Below are 14,241 nucleotides of genomic sequence, written 5' to 3'. Positions count from 1 at the left end.
GGGGAAACACCATTTTCCCTCTGTGGGGTCAAGCAGGAGTTATGGGGGGGGCAGAGCTGCTCCCCATGCCGGGGCAATGCAAGGCTGGGTGCTGGGGAGAGCAGTGCAGGCATCCAGTGAGGTGGGGGCCTCCGAGCGCAGGGGGCACCGGGGCTCAGCCAAAGACAGGGACAGTCCGATCCCGGGCAGGTCTCCCCAGAGTGCCTCTGCCCTGCATCTAAAGCCTGCTCGTCCCTTTTGGGGTCTGGATGTGCCCTTGTGTCAGTTGGTGCTGCTCCCTCCCCAGCTCCCAGACCCGCCATCCCAGGGACAAGCCACTGGCTGCTCCTCTCACAGCAGCCCCAGGTCACCAGCTCTGTCTGGGCACATTAACCCCCTTGTCGAGGCCACCCTAATGCGGCTTCATGGAAGCAGAGGCTGTGAGCCTGGTGGGAATCGCCTGGCTCCATCTGCTGTGCCAGTGGGAATTTGGGGCTCCCTCAGACTCCCACTGCTGTGCCCATGGTTTGCAGGGTGGCTGCATGCCGCTGTCCTGCAAGGGCAAAGAGACACTCAGCCCAGCGTGAGCTTAAAAAAATAGGCACTTTTATTCCAATATAACTAGAGAATTACGACCCAAGAGAGGAGAGGATTACTCACATTTATCGATAGGCTTATTAGATTACTGCCTAAATAGCTGTGCTTTAGCAGCGCGTTTGTTTGCCTCAAGGAGAAGCAGCGAAGGAGGGTGGTGCATCCAAGACCTCATCGTCCTTGGTGGCACGGGGAGTTCTGAGCAATGCGGGCCGGGGTTCTGTATCGCGTCACCTAATCCTGCCTTAACTATTTACAGCTTCTCAGGAAGCAAAAGCTTATAACGTTTGCTTGGCTGCATGGCTGGGCAGGTGCTGAGCTCCATCCCTCCTGCGTGGCCATGTTTGGGGAGTGGGCACACACCCCCCCCGTGATGGGGCTGTGCTCCCTGCAGCTCCCAACCAGGGCATGCTGATGGGGACCGGCACAGGCAGGGACAGGACGGTGGCACCACTATCCCTGGGGGCCCTGGCATGAGCAAGAACAGTGCCCCACTTGTCACAGGTATTCCTCAGCCTGGGCGTCCGTGGTGGTGGCATCAGGTCAGGTCTCGTGTGCCCGGGGATGTGGCAGACCTCCAGCCCCAGTGTCACTGTTAGGGAGCTTGGCTGCCCACATGAAGTGGAGGTTTCTCAGGTGTGCTGGGTTCATCAGTGTTACCCTTGTGCTAACGAGGCCGTTGCCAGTGGCTTACGCAAGGAGCACTGATGTGCCCCAGGCCCAAAACCCACCAGGAGCTCATGGTTGAAGCAGTTGTGGGTGATGCCAATCACCCTCATGGGTCGCGGTCAAGCCGGGAATTCGGGGTGCCCGATAATCCTGCTTCTAGCAGTGATGGAGGAGAACAGCTCTGGGGAGGCCCCGGCTCTGCTGCCAGCTCTACCCTGCTACGACACGATGGGGGTGTCTGAAAAGACGGAGCTGATGGATTCCGAGTCTGACTTGAGCTGCAGGACCTTGGGGTGCTTGGGGTCGGGGAAATCCTCGCTGAGGGCCAGGTGGATCTTGCCATTCTGCGTCTCCCGGACGGGCTCGAGGAAGACCACGTGCTTGTTGGCGCTGACCTTGCGGTTCGGCCCATCGGTGGCGGGAGGGGTGGTGCTGAGGATGGAGGACTGGGCGCTGCACTCCTGTGGAGGGCTGAGAGGAGCTGGCTTCTTGCAGCAGCTCAGGCAGCGGCAGGGCGTGAGGTACAAGTACATGAGCACGAGCAGCAGGCTCACGATGCACCCCAGCAGGGTCGTGAGGCCGGTGCTGAAGGTCTCCCCCTCCGGCTTGGGGTAGTGGACCGTCACGTTGACTTCGCACAGCCTGCTGAAGTTGCGGGGGCTGTTGATGGCCAAGCCCACGTAGACCCCAGAGTGCCAGGGCTTGGCCGCCGCGATCCTCAGGCTGCCGTTGCGGTAGACCTCCAGGGAGTGGTTGCTGTTCCCCGGGTGCTTGATGGGCTCGTGGTGAGGGGAGATCCACATGTAGGTGGTGGCCCCGGGTGGCAGGCTGGTGTTGCAGGTGAGCAGGAGGGCCTGGCCCACCATCACAGGGAAGGGCACGGGGTGCACGTCTTCGGGGCCCGCCGAGCAGTTCTCAAACATGTGACTGTATTTGAGGAACTTGATCAGGGACCGGGGCACGTTGTCAGACACCTTGCAGGTGTGTTCCTCGAAGAAATCCTTCACGGAGTTGAAACCTCTCTGCTTCCAGCGCTGGAGCATCAGGTAGAGCGGGCAGCTGCACCTGACGGGGTTGTTGTGCAGGTACAAGCCGTTCCTGATGTTTTCAGGCAGAGCTGCCAGCTCCTCCACGGGGATGCTGCTCAGGCTGTTGGAGGAGAGGTCCAGTGTGCGGAGGCTGTAGTTTCCCAACCCCTGCACTGCGTGGAAGGGGAAGGTGGTCAGGTTGTTCCAGCTCAGGTAGACTTTCCGCAGGCCGCTCAGCTTGGCGAAGGCGTTTTCATCCACTCGCGTAATGCGGTTGTTGTAGAGCAGCAGCTCCTCCAAGCTCACCAGCGCGTCGAAGTAGTGAGTCTCGACAGCGTGCAGGTGGTTGGAGGACATGTCGAGGTGCCGCAGGTAGGAGGCATTGTGGAAAGCCTGCGGAGAAATGTCCTTAATCTGGTTGTGGCTGATGTGGAGAGCCTCGAGGTGCGGGAGGGCAGCCAGCCAGTGGTCGCGGAGCTGCGTGAGGGCGTTGTGGCTGAGGTCCAGTGTGGTGGCGGTGGGCGGCAGCGCCCGGGGAACGCGCTGCAGCGTCTGCCGGCTGCAGCTCAGCAGGTCCGAGGTGCAGATGCAGGCGGCGGGGCAGCTGCGGGGCAGCGGGGTGGCGCGGGGAGCGCGGCCGGGGCCGCACAGCACCAGCAGCACCAGTACCGGCAGCTTTGCAACCTGCGACCAGAGCGGGTCTGCGGCCACCCGCAGGGACATGGCGGGCAGGAGCCCCTGCGCAGCCCGGCCAGGCTCCGCAGGACGCGAGAGGAGGAAAACGTGCCGCGGCCCCCCCCCCCTCCGGCGTCGTCCCGGCGGGGGCTCTACCGAGCATCCACAGACGGCCCTTGGCACTCCGCAGAGGATCCCGACTCCAGCCGCGGGGCTCGAAAAGAGTTAAAGGGCGGCGTCGCCGCGTACCTGCACTCCGGCCGGCCGGGGGCTGCCCGGCCCCCGGGGGCGGCGGGGCGGGGGGCAGCCGGGGCTGGGCATCGGGGGGGCTGAGCGGCTCCGGCGGGTCAGGGCTCTGGTTCGGGCTGGGCGAACGCCTCGCTGCCTCCCGGAGCCGCGCGTCCCTGGAGCGCCAAGTTTCTCGGGGCTCAGCGCCGCCGCGGCACCTCCCCACATGCTCCGGCCGCTGGCGGGGCCCCCGCCTCCCTCCGGCCCCGGCACCCCGCGGCCGGCGCCTCCCGGGAGCCGGGCTCGCTGCCGCCCCGCCGGTCGCTCCCGCCCCTATTTAGCGGCCGGCGGGTGGGCCGGGCGGGAGCCCATTGGTCCCGGCGCGGGGAGTGGTGGCCGCGGCGGTGGCCGTGGCCGTGGCCCTCCCTCGCCGTCCTGCGAGGGGGCAGGGCGAGGCGCAGCCGGCCCCAGCTCTGCGCGGCCGCTCGTCCCCGGGGGCACCCGGAGCCACCCCCCGCCGCCGCCACCCCGGCCTTACCGGTGCGCAGCCGCCGACCCTCCCGCTGGAGAACCGCAACCTCAGCCCTGCGGGGCGGCCGCTGCTCCTTGCCCAGCCTCCGGGAGGACGCTGGAATAAACCCGCCCCATCGGCACCTCTGCGAGCCCTTGGCGGCCCATCCCGCACCCGGGCTGGGAGCGGGATGGCGGTCGTCGTCATCATCTTCTCCCACGCCCCTCTCCGCTCAGCACCCGGTCACAGCCCTTCCCGCCGCTCTCATCCTCACCCCCCACACCGCATGAACTGTCAGGGACCCCCCCCCAGCCCCCCCGGCAATGGGGTGAGCCCAGTGGGGTCCCCACGGCAGAAGGGGTGCCGCAGGCTGCCGGTGAGGAGGGGGCAGCTACGGGGTGAAGGACGCACAGGAATGTCATTGCCCAGAGCCCAGACGCCTTAGTGGGAAGTGGCAAGCGGGGCTGGGGGATTGGTTTCCATTAGGGCAGCAAAAAGCTAATTTGGCGGCTGCGGCTGCCGTGCTCAGGGGGCTGTTAACCGGCTGTGCCCCGGCCCAGGCCCAGCCTCCGCTGCTGGGCTCCCCGCAGCCTGCCCCCGGGGCCACAGAGCCAGCGCTGCTCCTTGCCAAGGGCCACGAACAGGCCACAGACCCGGTGCCTGATGGAGATGCTTGTTAAGGTGCCCTTCATCTGTCCTACCTGTCCCCACTCACGCTTGAAGCCACGGAGAGTCATGCCTGCTCCCTCCTGCCTGCTGTGGGGGCACCTTGAGCCGTCCCCTTGGTGCAGGGCGGGAGGCTGCAGCCCCTGGCAGGAGGCTGCTGCATGGTCTTTCACATTTTACCCTTGTGGTGCTGTGAGGCAGGGTGGTGGGGGCTGCCTTGGCCGCCCTGCAGCTCCCCAGGCTCAGCCGGGCACCGGTGCGCGAGGGCTGCAGCCTCAGCAAGTGCTAATGCACCATATCGATCCTCCGAGCCGCTGAGGGGGCTGGCAGAGGAGGAGGAGGAAGGCTGCTGCCCTTCAGCTGCATTCCAGCACATTTCCCCGTGCTGCCAGGCGTTGGGGAGGGGAGGTCACTGGCTGGGGATGCAGCTGGGTGGCCTTATGACCACAGGGTGGCTTGTACCTAGGGCAAAGGCCTGACTGTGTCCCCTTGCAGGGCCGAGCGTGCGACGGCGGTGCTGCTGGCGGACCCCTGCTTCCAGCTGCGCTCCATCCAGTACCTGCTGGGCCACGCTGAGCCCTCGGCCCTGGCGGCTGCTGCCCCGGCCACGGACAAGCGCCATTTCTCCCTGCACACCTGTAAGTGTTGGCACCGTGCTGGGAGCTGGGCTGTGCTCATCACGCAGCCATGGCTGCGACGGGGGGGACAGGGATGCAGGTGTCTGTGTCCCCTGTGACATGTCCCAGCCCCCCTCAGCCCTGGGGACAGGCATCCGTGGTTCCCACACTGTCTCCCAGCGGTGGCACCTGGGATGGGGCTGTGTCCAGCGCCTGCTTTTGGCAGCAGTTTTTAACACCAGGCTTGCTGCCCTCAGCATGGGGATCCCTGTCCCTGGCACCAGGGCCCCTGTCCTGGCTGGTCCCCAAGGGCCACATTCACCCCACGCACACCTGGTTTGTCCCCACAGACACGGAATACATCAGTGCCGAGGAGCTGGTGAAGGTGGACAAGATGCTGAGCCACTTGAGCGAGGAGTCCAAGCAGGCGGCTGCCACCACGCTGGTGAGTGCCCCCAGCCCGGTCCCCACGCTTGGCAGCAGCCCTGGCTGCCGGCACAGCTGCCCTGGGACACGGGGCTGTCACTGCCAGTGCTAACAGCTCGGTGCCCTCACAGCCCACCAGCGAGGAGGACCTGTGCCCTATCTGCTATGCACACCCCATCTCAGCCATCTTCAGACCCTGCTCCCACAAGTCGTGCAAGTGAGTAACCGTGCAACCCCCACCGGGGCGACTGCCTGCCCCTGGCCCCCCCGTGCCATGCAGGGGGAGCTCATGCTCTTTCCTCCTCTGTCCCAGAGCCTGCATCAACCAGCACCTGATGAACAACAAGGACTGCTTCTTCTGCAAGGCCACCATCACGGGGGTGGACGACTTCACCAAGCCAGCCAGCTCGTAGCGTCCAGCCCCACGCCACGGGCTCCCCCAGCTGAGGGGCCGGCCCCCCCCCACGCTGCCCGGGGCCACGGGGCCCTTGTCCGCAGGGCCAGGACCCAGCGCAGGGCAGGGGGGCTGCAGGGAGGGAGAGGCCCGATGCCAGGCTTCGGGGCCAGCATCCCCCTCGCCCAGCGCCTGGGCCGCAGCAGCCTCTGCCCCACGGGCTGTTCTCAGGGAGGGGCGCCCGAGGCTTTGGCTCCGCAGCAGCCCTGGGGCCGGGGCAGGGGGGGCCGGGCTGGGCGTTCGGGCTGTTAACTTGCCCCTGGCTGGGGGCTGACTTCATGAAATGCAGCATTAAATTATTCTTCCTTATGTGGTGCCCTGAGACATGGGGAGGGGAAGCCAGGCCAGCCCTGGTGAGTGACCCAGTGCTCAGGCCATGCTCAGATGACACTCAGCAGTGGATGTAAATATAAATATTTAATCCAAGAGAGCCGGGAGTGCAGGGCCCACCAGGGGCTGCTACATGATGATCCGTGGCTCTGGCACAGACTCGGCGATGGACTTGTGTGGCAGCACGTTGGCCCCATTGAGGTAGAGCTCGTCGTTGACGATGACATCCTCGCCCAGCACTGTCACGTTCTCCATGCGCACCTGCCCCAGAGAGGCCCTGTCAGCACATGCCCCGGCTCAGGGCTCAGTGCCGCGCTCCTGCCTGCAGGCACCGGCGCATCCCTCCGGCCACAGCCCGAGGAGGCGGGAGGGCAAGAGCTGAGCCCTGATGCCCCGCAGAGGCACCCACGTCCTCACCCACTGCCCCACGGAGCAGCTCCAGCCCACGATGCAGGACTCCAGCCAGGAGTGGGAGCGGATGCGGGCCCCCTTCAGCACAGTGCAGCGTTTGATGCGCACCCCGTCCTCCACCACCACACCGGCCCCGATTGTCACGTTGGGGCCAATGACGCAGTTTGCCCCAATCTTGGCGCTGGGGTCCTGGAAGGAAGAGGGGCTGCGCCGGGGCCAGGAGGGCAGCCAGAGCTCTCGGCACGGCCCATGCCGCTCGGCCAGTGCGGGGACAGGAGGGCACAGCTCGAGGACAGCAGCGAGGACAGCAGTGGGAGGACGTGGAGAGCCCGTGACACGTGCCTGGGGCCGGCGTGCTGGGGGATGGCACTTACCACCAGCACGTTCCCTACGACACCGGGCCCCGAGTGCAGCTTCTCGGGGTGCTGAGCCCGCAGCGCCTGCAGGTACATGCACATGCCCGTAAGGAAGTCCTTCGGCTGCCCGATGTCCATCCAGAAGCCTGTGGGGACAGAGCCGCGGTGACAGCCCCCAGCACGGGGGTGGCAGTGCAGGCAAGACCCCCCCCGCCATGCTGCCTGCACCGTGGGCAGGGCCTTACCCTGCAGCTCCATGGCGTAGAGCTGCCCCTCCTGCGCCATGGCCGGGAAGATCTCCTTCTCGATGGAGGTGGGGCGCAGCTGCGGAGATGGGGCACGGGGCTGAAGCAGGGGGCCCAGCCCCCCAGCCCGGCCCAGCCCGGCCCCCCGGCCAGTACCTGGATGCGTTGCAGGATGCCGGGGTTGAAGATGTAGAGCCCGGCGTTGATCTTGTTGGACACGAAGACACGCGGCTTCTCCACGAAGCGGCAGATGCGGCCGGTGTCAGCCTCACTCACCACCACGCCGTACTTGGCTGGCTCCTCCACGCGGGTCACCACCAGCGAGCCCTCACCGCCGTGCTGCCGGTGGAAATGGGCCAGCGCCGCGAAGGGGAACTCGCAGATCACGTCGCTGTTGAGGACAAAGAAGGGCTCCCCGCCCTCGGCCAGCAGGTCCCGCGCCAGTGCCAGCGGCCCCGCTGCCCGGCCGTGAGTGACGCCGCAGGGACGGGGTAAGCCCAGTGCCGGGGTCCTCCCGGCCCCACCTGTGCCCGTCCCAGCGCCCCTGCTGCTGCCCCCCCCCGGCCCTCACCCAGCCCTGCTGTCCCCGCTCCTTCCTGTGCCTGTCCTGATGTCCCTGGCTCCTCATCCCACCCACCCTGGTGTACTGATCCTGTGGCCCCCAGCCCTACCCACGCCCACCCCGCTGCCCACAGTGTCCCTCAGCCCTGTCCATATCCACACTGTTGGTCATGGCGGTGGCCTCCCTCGTGCCCCCCATGTCCCCCAGCTCTACCCATGTCCCCCACATGTCCCCTCAGCCCTACCCACGCCCACCCTTCTGCCCACGGTGTCCCCCAGCCTTGCCCATACCCACGCTGCTGGCCACGGTGGTGGCCTCCCGCGTGTCCCCATCCCTACCCCACGCGTCAACCTCCCCCCGCAGCCCGCCCCTCTGCCCCCGGTCCCCCTCCGTCCTGCCCACACCCTACCTGTGCCCAGCGGCTCCTTCTCGTGGGACAGGGAGATGCGGATGCCGAGCTGCGGGCACAGGGTGAGCGGCGGGTGTGGGAGGCGGGCGGGGTGGGGTGCGGGGGGCGACAGGGGGACGCGGCCCTTACCCGCTGCTCCTGCTCCCGCATGGCAGCCCCCAGCGCCTCCGACATGTAGCTCACCGCCAGCACCACATGGCTGACGCCGGCCTGCGGGAGCGCGGGTCAGCCGGCGGCGGGGGGGGGGTGCGGGGATGCCCAGCACCGCCCCCCCCGCCGCCCCCCACCTGCCGCAGGGCCTCCAGCTGGTGCAGCAGCAGCGCCTTGTTGCAGAACTCCACCAGCGGCTTCGGCCGGCTCAGGGTCAGCGGCCGCAGCCGCGTCCCGAAGCCGCCCACCAGGATCAGCGCCCGCATCCCCCCGCCGCGCCGCGACACGTCAGCGCCGCGCGCGCCTTCCGCGTCACCGCCGCCACGCCCACACCCGGCTCCGCCACGCCCCCTCCGCGCCCCGACGCCACGCCCACACCCGGCTCCGCCACGCCCCCTCCGCATCCCGCCGCCACGCCCACACCCGGCTCCGCCACGCCCCCTCCGCGGCCCGCCGCCCGCCCCGGGTCCTACCGCCCGCCGCTGCCCCCGCGGCACCGACACCCGCGGCCGGTTTCTCCGGAAAACGCAAGCCCCGGGGCGGCCGTGATGAGGGAAGGGGCAGGGCTGTACCGGAGCACCGCAGCACGGGGCAGGGCTGTACCGCAGCACCGGGCAGGGCTGTACCGCAGCAGACGCCACCCGCGTTCAGATCCTGCCCCAGCCCCCCCCAGCCCCGTCCCCGGGCGCAGAGGCAGGCACGGCACACCACGGACAAAAACAGATCCTTTAATGGTTTTTGGTTCTCTGTGAAGCACAAACAAGGTGATTATTCATGTAAAAACAAACGGGGGCCAAGGCTATGTACAAGCTGTGGAGTCCCGCCGCGGTGGGCCGAAGGGCAGGGGAGAGCCGGCTCCCGGGGAGCCCCGGCCCCGGCCCGGCGAGGAAGAGCGGGAGGCGGCGCTGGGGGGGCCGCAGCGCTCCCCGGGGAAGGGCCCTGCGCTGCGCCCGCCCGGCCAAGGCCAGGCCCAGAGCGGGCTGTGCCGCGGCTGCTCCCGGTCGGTACCTGGGGCTCCCTCCGAACACGTGAGCCCGGCGCCGGGCTTTGACAGAGCTCCTGGCCAGAGAGCCGGTGGGGGGAAGCGGGGGGCTCGGGCGAGCTTCTGAGCGCGGTTCAGGACAAAGCTGGCACTGCCCCAGCCCCCTCCACACCCCTCGGCCGGCCGCTAGCCGAGCACGAACACTTTCCAAGCAGACCGTGCACACACAGAGTCGGCACACATGCTACATGCGAGAATTCCCCAAACAAGCTTTCCTGAAGTAAAAATAAAAATTAAAAAAAAAAAAAGAAGAGCCAAAACAAAAAACGAACTAGCCCGACCCTGGCCTTGCAGGTACCCAGGCAGTTTCTCAGGCAGCCAGGGCAAGGGTGATGCCATGGAACAAGGCAGTGACACAGGGGAGGGAGCAACCGGGGGTCCCACCACAGAAACACAGGGTGATGCAGAGGGGGTACGGTCCGGTACCACCAGGCCACGGTATCAAACATTAATGCCCTCATCAAGGGAAGCCACCGGTAAAGCACAGGCTCAGGGAAGGAGTGCGGGCAGCAGAGCAGGGCCTGGCTGGCTCTTTCACCCACAAACTGGTCATTTATTTCAGGAAAGATGGACTCCGTGAAGCGAAGTTGAACAGTCAGGCAGTGGCACTCCCTGCTCGGCCAGATCCCCCCGCCCCTGCAAAGCCCAGGGAGGAGAAGGGGGGTGATCAGCCCTAACCCCTGCCTCTCCTTCCACCACCCCTGTGCCCGGACCCGCCGGAGGAGTGTGGGCTGGGGGGCCGAGGCCCAGCGGGGGGAAGAGGGCAGCCCTGGGCTGGAGGGACACGCTCACCTGCAACCTGTGGGACCAACATGACGTGAGGGGAAGGGTTGAAATGGTCCAAAAGGCCCCGCTGCAGAGCCGGGGTCACATTAACTGCTACAGATACTATTGCTAGCCCATGAGCTGAGTTCTTGCTTGGTCAGTGGTCCAGGGCTGAGTTACTCTTGCAGATCCCCGTGCCTGCCCAGGCCACCCCCTCAGGTGGGGAGCAGGCCCCAGGCCTGAGCACAACTCCAGGGGTGTGGTGTTCCCTCCTGGGCACAGCTCTGCCAGGGATTGCATTTGGTCATGTTATTTCTGTGTTTGGGTTGGTTATTCACAGTGCCCAAACAGCAGAAAAAGGCAGCATCAAAAGCAAAGCCCCGTTGGCAATACCTGGGGCAGAGCTAGCGACGCCAAACGCAGGGACCAGCAGCTGTGCTGCTCACCATCAGCGCCACAGAGCCTACCGACTGGTCGAGCACCCTTTCCAAATAACTCAGGAGAATTTCAAAGGGAAGGCTCTCCCGGGGGCTCCTGAGGCAGACGGGCTCCTCACGCCACAGCCCTAGCCCCCTCCAAAGAGCCCCGAGCTCTCCTGCTTGCTCTTCCCTACAACCAGGTCCTCCCTCCAGAACGCACACGCGATGAGCAAAGAACCGGGACACCCAACCCCTAGCAGGCATCGAGGGAGCCTCCTCCAGAAGGCAGAGCTAGCGCGGTCAGAACCATCTGGTTGGCATGAGGAGCTCTTCCATCCTGCCTCCCCTCAGCTCTTCTATCCAAGTACATTTAAAAACAATGGAGCAATACAATTGTTTAAAACCAAAGTTGTCCGCTTTTTTCCTGTGGTAGTAGGTGGTCTTGTCTGCTCCTGCCACCAGGACAAGAATAAGAGGCTGTAGCCCAGGGCTACTGGTTTTCCTCACGCATCTGTTCCATGATGTTGATGAGGCTTTCCAGCCCGAATACGTAACCCATGTCGGGTCCGTCATGCACAGTGGGGTCATCGCGGAAGCCCTTGAAGGTGCTGTGAGCAAAGTCAATCATACGCACGTCCACCTTGGGCTGGGCCGAGCAGCCAGGCTCCGTGCCGCCGCCATCCTGAAGGCTCTCCGGGAGAGCGCTGTCCACCCGCTTCAGGCGTGTCTCCGCCCGGCGCTCCACAAACATCCCCGCCCTGCTGTCCTTCCCATCGTAAATGATGAGAAGGGAGCTGGAGTAGAAGCGGTAGGAGGCCTGTCTCTCCAAAACCGCCTTCAGGCTCCGCAGTTTGGCGAGGACAGGCTCAAAGAGGTCCTTGCGCAGCTCAATGCCGTTGTGGAGATACTGGTAGAGGGCATTGCGGAAGCCCTCGATGGAAAGACCGCGTCCATAGTATTTATTCCTGCATAAGTAATGCCCTGTGTCCAGCTGATAGACCTAGAACACCAAAGGAAACGCACATCAAGTGGGAGCAACAGGTGAAGGACAGGCACAGAGCCCCTGGAGCTGACCTGCCCTGACAGGGCAGAGGGAACTCATTCTGACCCCACCACACCCAGGAGGGAGCAAGAAAAACAGCTCTGCCTGCTCCCCAAATCCCAGAGCAGCTCGTGGGTGCATCCCACAGGCACAGGCAGGGTGCCCAAGCACTGGTTCTCTCCCAGGACACCGAAAAGGTGGCTCATCAGTCCGAGCATCCCCAAGAGGTATGGCACAACAGACCCCGAGGCTTGAAAAGCAACGTCTTACAGCAACTCAGACAACCCTCCAGCAGCGGGAGCTGCTGGCACGTACTGTTGTTATTATGTGGCATGTGATTAGTAAGGAGCCCTCATTGCTTCAGAGGCTGTGGGCAGAGATCTGGATTACAAGATCCTTCCATGGGTAGAAAAAAAAAGGAACAACTATTGCCCAACAGCACCAGCAGCAAATCCTTGGGTGCAAGGCCTAGCCACAAGAGGAGAGCAACTTTCTGACTCTCAATACCGTACCAGAAGCAAATGTCAGCTGATGCTGGGACAGAGGGACACCTCCCTCTCTGGGCACCATGACTCCAGCTGAACCCTACCCCACAAAAACAAGGTTATTAGAAAATCCCCTAGTTATCTGTGAACAAAACAGCTCAGATAAAGCAGGCCATCTCAGGAGAAGCAGGTTCCTTTGCTCTAGGCTTAGAAATGAAGTCAAAAACCACGTACCATGAACTCTGGTGTACCCACCTGAAGTGGGAGACTGTAACTCAGTGCTCAGAAGAAAACACTAACTGGGAGGTCTCATGGGGCTGCGGAAAGGAACGGGCAGCACTTGCACTTTGGGATCCCTACCTGCATCCCACACACACGCACGCCCAGGGTGGCAGAAGTGCTCTGTTCACACTTCTTCATCTGCCGAGCAGCCTTCTCCTCAGACGCATCGTCTCCGTGCTGCCTGGTCCCCATCTTCAGATCAAGCACGCAGGGAAGCTTGAAGTGATGCACCACATTCTCCAGCAAAAGGAACTCTGGGAGAGGCGTCAAGGAGAGCTCAGCTGGCAGAGACACCACTCCCCATGGCCACCACAGGCAGGGACTTGGGCCAGCATAAGATAGGGTCAGGCAACAAACAGCAACCAAAGAACAGACAGAACGAACTGTTGGGGAGGTGAAGAAAAAGGACAAAACCCCAAAAGTGGCTCCCAGGCTTTGACAGCTGGTAGAAGAAATGAGCCTGGAAAGTGGAACAGCCAACGGTAAGCAAGGAGATCACATGCAGACGTACTGGAAACTCAGCAGGAGGGAACCGAAGAGCAAAATGCCAGTGTCAGGAAAGACACAGTATGCCAGTAAGAACTGCTGATGCATTAAAGGAGAGCTTGAAGTCTAATCAAATTACCCATTTAACCATATGGACAAACAATACAATCCCCACGGACCAAAAACTCAAGGCTCAAGTGACAGCACAGTGCTGTTGCTATTGGGCTGAACAGCAACACTGCCTGACACACAGGGGGAAACCGGGGAGGCTACAAAGGCAGGAAACGGAGCAGTAAGGGGAACCTCCAATTAGCAGCATGCACAATGGTCAAACCCTCCATCTGAGCACAGCGCCGAGAACAAACCTGAAACAATCAGTGCAGCAGCTTGTCCCAAGCAGGAAAAACCAACCCTGAAGTTTGCCCTAAGCTGCCCTGCAGGGCATGGTTGACCATGTTACACTGAAATGGCAATCAGAGCACAGCTAGATTGAACCTACAAGGAAGTTCAACATTTAGAAAAAAAAAAAAAAAATCAGCTATGTTTGATTTTGAAAGAGGAACTTCATAAAAATAAGGAAGTGTGATTAAAAAGTGTAGGACAGCCAAAGAGAATTACTTCTCTGCAAGCAATTCAGGCTATTTAAAAATAAATGCTGGAAGCTCAAAGCACCCATTTGAGAATAGAAAAAGGAAGCCCACACAGTTAGAATGGTGAAGAATATAGCTATTAAAAGTAAGTTTGTTTCTATGTGAGGAAAACAGCTCCATCAGGTGAAACAAAAAACCCCACAAGCTGGCAAGATCAAGACAAAAGCATGAGGAGTCACTTCCACAGAAAATAACAAATCCATCTTCAGCCATATGAAGAAGCCAGTCAGACCGCTTCAAGAGTTTAAAGACAAAAGTATGAAAGGAGCTACAGGGGAGGGGGGTGAGGTGGGGGTGTGTGAAGAGACCCCCCTAAAAAGAGAAATAAGATTAATATTTTGCTTGTTTGCTGGGAAAGAGCTTAGGGGATTCCCAAGACAAAACTCTCTTTCAGAGTTCAGAGAGTTCTCAACTGAAGTGCCAAGAGAAGAGATTGCATGTCGAACAGAAAATAAAGAGATGTGCAACTCATTCAACACTGCCTTAATACCAGGGGCTACCACAACGCTTATTTACAGAGATCTGGGGAACAAACAGCGCCTGCCTGGTCTTACAGCCAGTTGCCAGCAGGTTCTTCATGTGCAGAGCCATGCTGTTCAAAAAGTGATTCAGAGAAGTGAACACGGAGATGACAAATTTGCTCAAAGTACTAAGTTACTCAAGGTTGCAAAAATGAGGAACAGTTGTGAAAAACTCCACAAGGATCTTATGAGACTGACTTGGCCGTTAAACAGGCAGGCAAAATTCACTAAAGTTTACA

At 62.5% G+C, this 14,241-nt stretch overlaps 4 protein-coding genes across 12 annotated transcripts in view; 1 reads left to right on the top strand and 3 right to left on the bottom strand.

Moving 5' to 3' along the window:
- The window catches only part of RNF123 (ring finger protein 123), a 51,638-nt gene extending 45,485 nt beyond the window's left edge, over positions 1-6,153 (top strand). For all 5 annotated transcript variants that reach the window (XM_074913997.1, XM_074913995.1, XM_074913996.1 and 2 more), the window contains 4 exons: positions 4,846-4,988; positions 5,318-5,412; positions 5,525-5,610; positions 5,707-6,153. In XM_074913997.1, the coding sequence (XP_074770098.1) occupies positions 4,846-4,988; positions 5,318-5,412; positions 5,525-5,610; positions 5,707-5,806 (424 nt within the window). In that variant the 3' untranslated portion in view covers positions 5,807-6,153. The remainder of the gene's footprint in view (positions 1-4,845; positions 4,989-5,317; positions 5,413-5,524; positions 5,611-5,706) is intronic.
- AMIGO3 (adhesion molecule with Ig like domain 3) lies at positions 586-4,453 on the bottom strand. Its single transcript, XM_074914106.1, has one exon. The coding sequence runs from the start codon at positions 2,991-2,993 to the stop codon at positions 1,461-1,463; it is 1,533 nt and encodes a 510-aa protein (XP_074770207.1). The 5' UTR covers positions 2,994-4,453; the 3' UTR covers positions 586-1,460.
- A 96-nt stretch (positions 6,154-6,249) lies between the features above and the next one.
- On the bottom strand, positions 6,250-8,629 carry GMPPB (GDP-mannose pyrophosphorylase B). The gene is made up of 8 exons (XM_074914000.1): positions 8,448-8,629; positions 8,290-8,370; positions 8,161-8,209; positions 7,346-7,647; positions 7,190-7,268; positions 6,963-7,090; positions 6,595-6,777; positions 6,250-6,438 (listed from the first exon to the last, which is right to left on the bottom strand). Exons 1-8 carry the CDS (start codon positions 8,574-8,576, stop codon positions 6,307-6,309), a joined length of 1,083 nt encoding a protein of 360 aa, XP_074770101.1. The 5' UTR covers positions 8,577-8,629; the 3' UTR covers positions 6,250-6,306.
- Positions 8,630-9,028: 399 nt separating this feature from the next.
- IP6K1 (inositol hexakisphosphate kinase 1) overlaps positions 9,029-14,241 on the bottom strand; it is a 39,081-nt gene continuing 33,868 nt past the window's right edge. For all 5 annotated transcript variants that reach the window (XM_074914682.1, XM_074914686.1, XM_074914684.1 and 2 more), the window contains 2 exons: positions 12,424-12,599; positions 9,029-11,536 (listed from right to left, as the gene is read on the bottom strand). In XM_074914682.1, the coding sequence (XP_074770783.1) occupies positions 11,027-11,536; positions 12,424-12,599 (686 nt within the window). In that variant the 3' untranslated portion in view covers positions 9,029-11,026. The remainder of the gene's footprint in view (positions 11,537-12,423; positions 12,600-14,241) is intronic.

Source organism: Athene noctua, chromosome 10, assembly GCF_965140245.1.
Source record: "Athene noctua chromosome 10, bAthNoc1.hap1.1, whole genome shotgun sequence".
NCBI classification, from domain to species: domain Eukaryota; kingdom Metazoa; phylum Chordata; class Aves; order Strigiformes; family Strigidae; genus Athene; species Athene noctua.
This window is presented reverse-complemented; position numbering and strand designations above follow the sequence as displayed.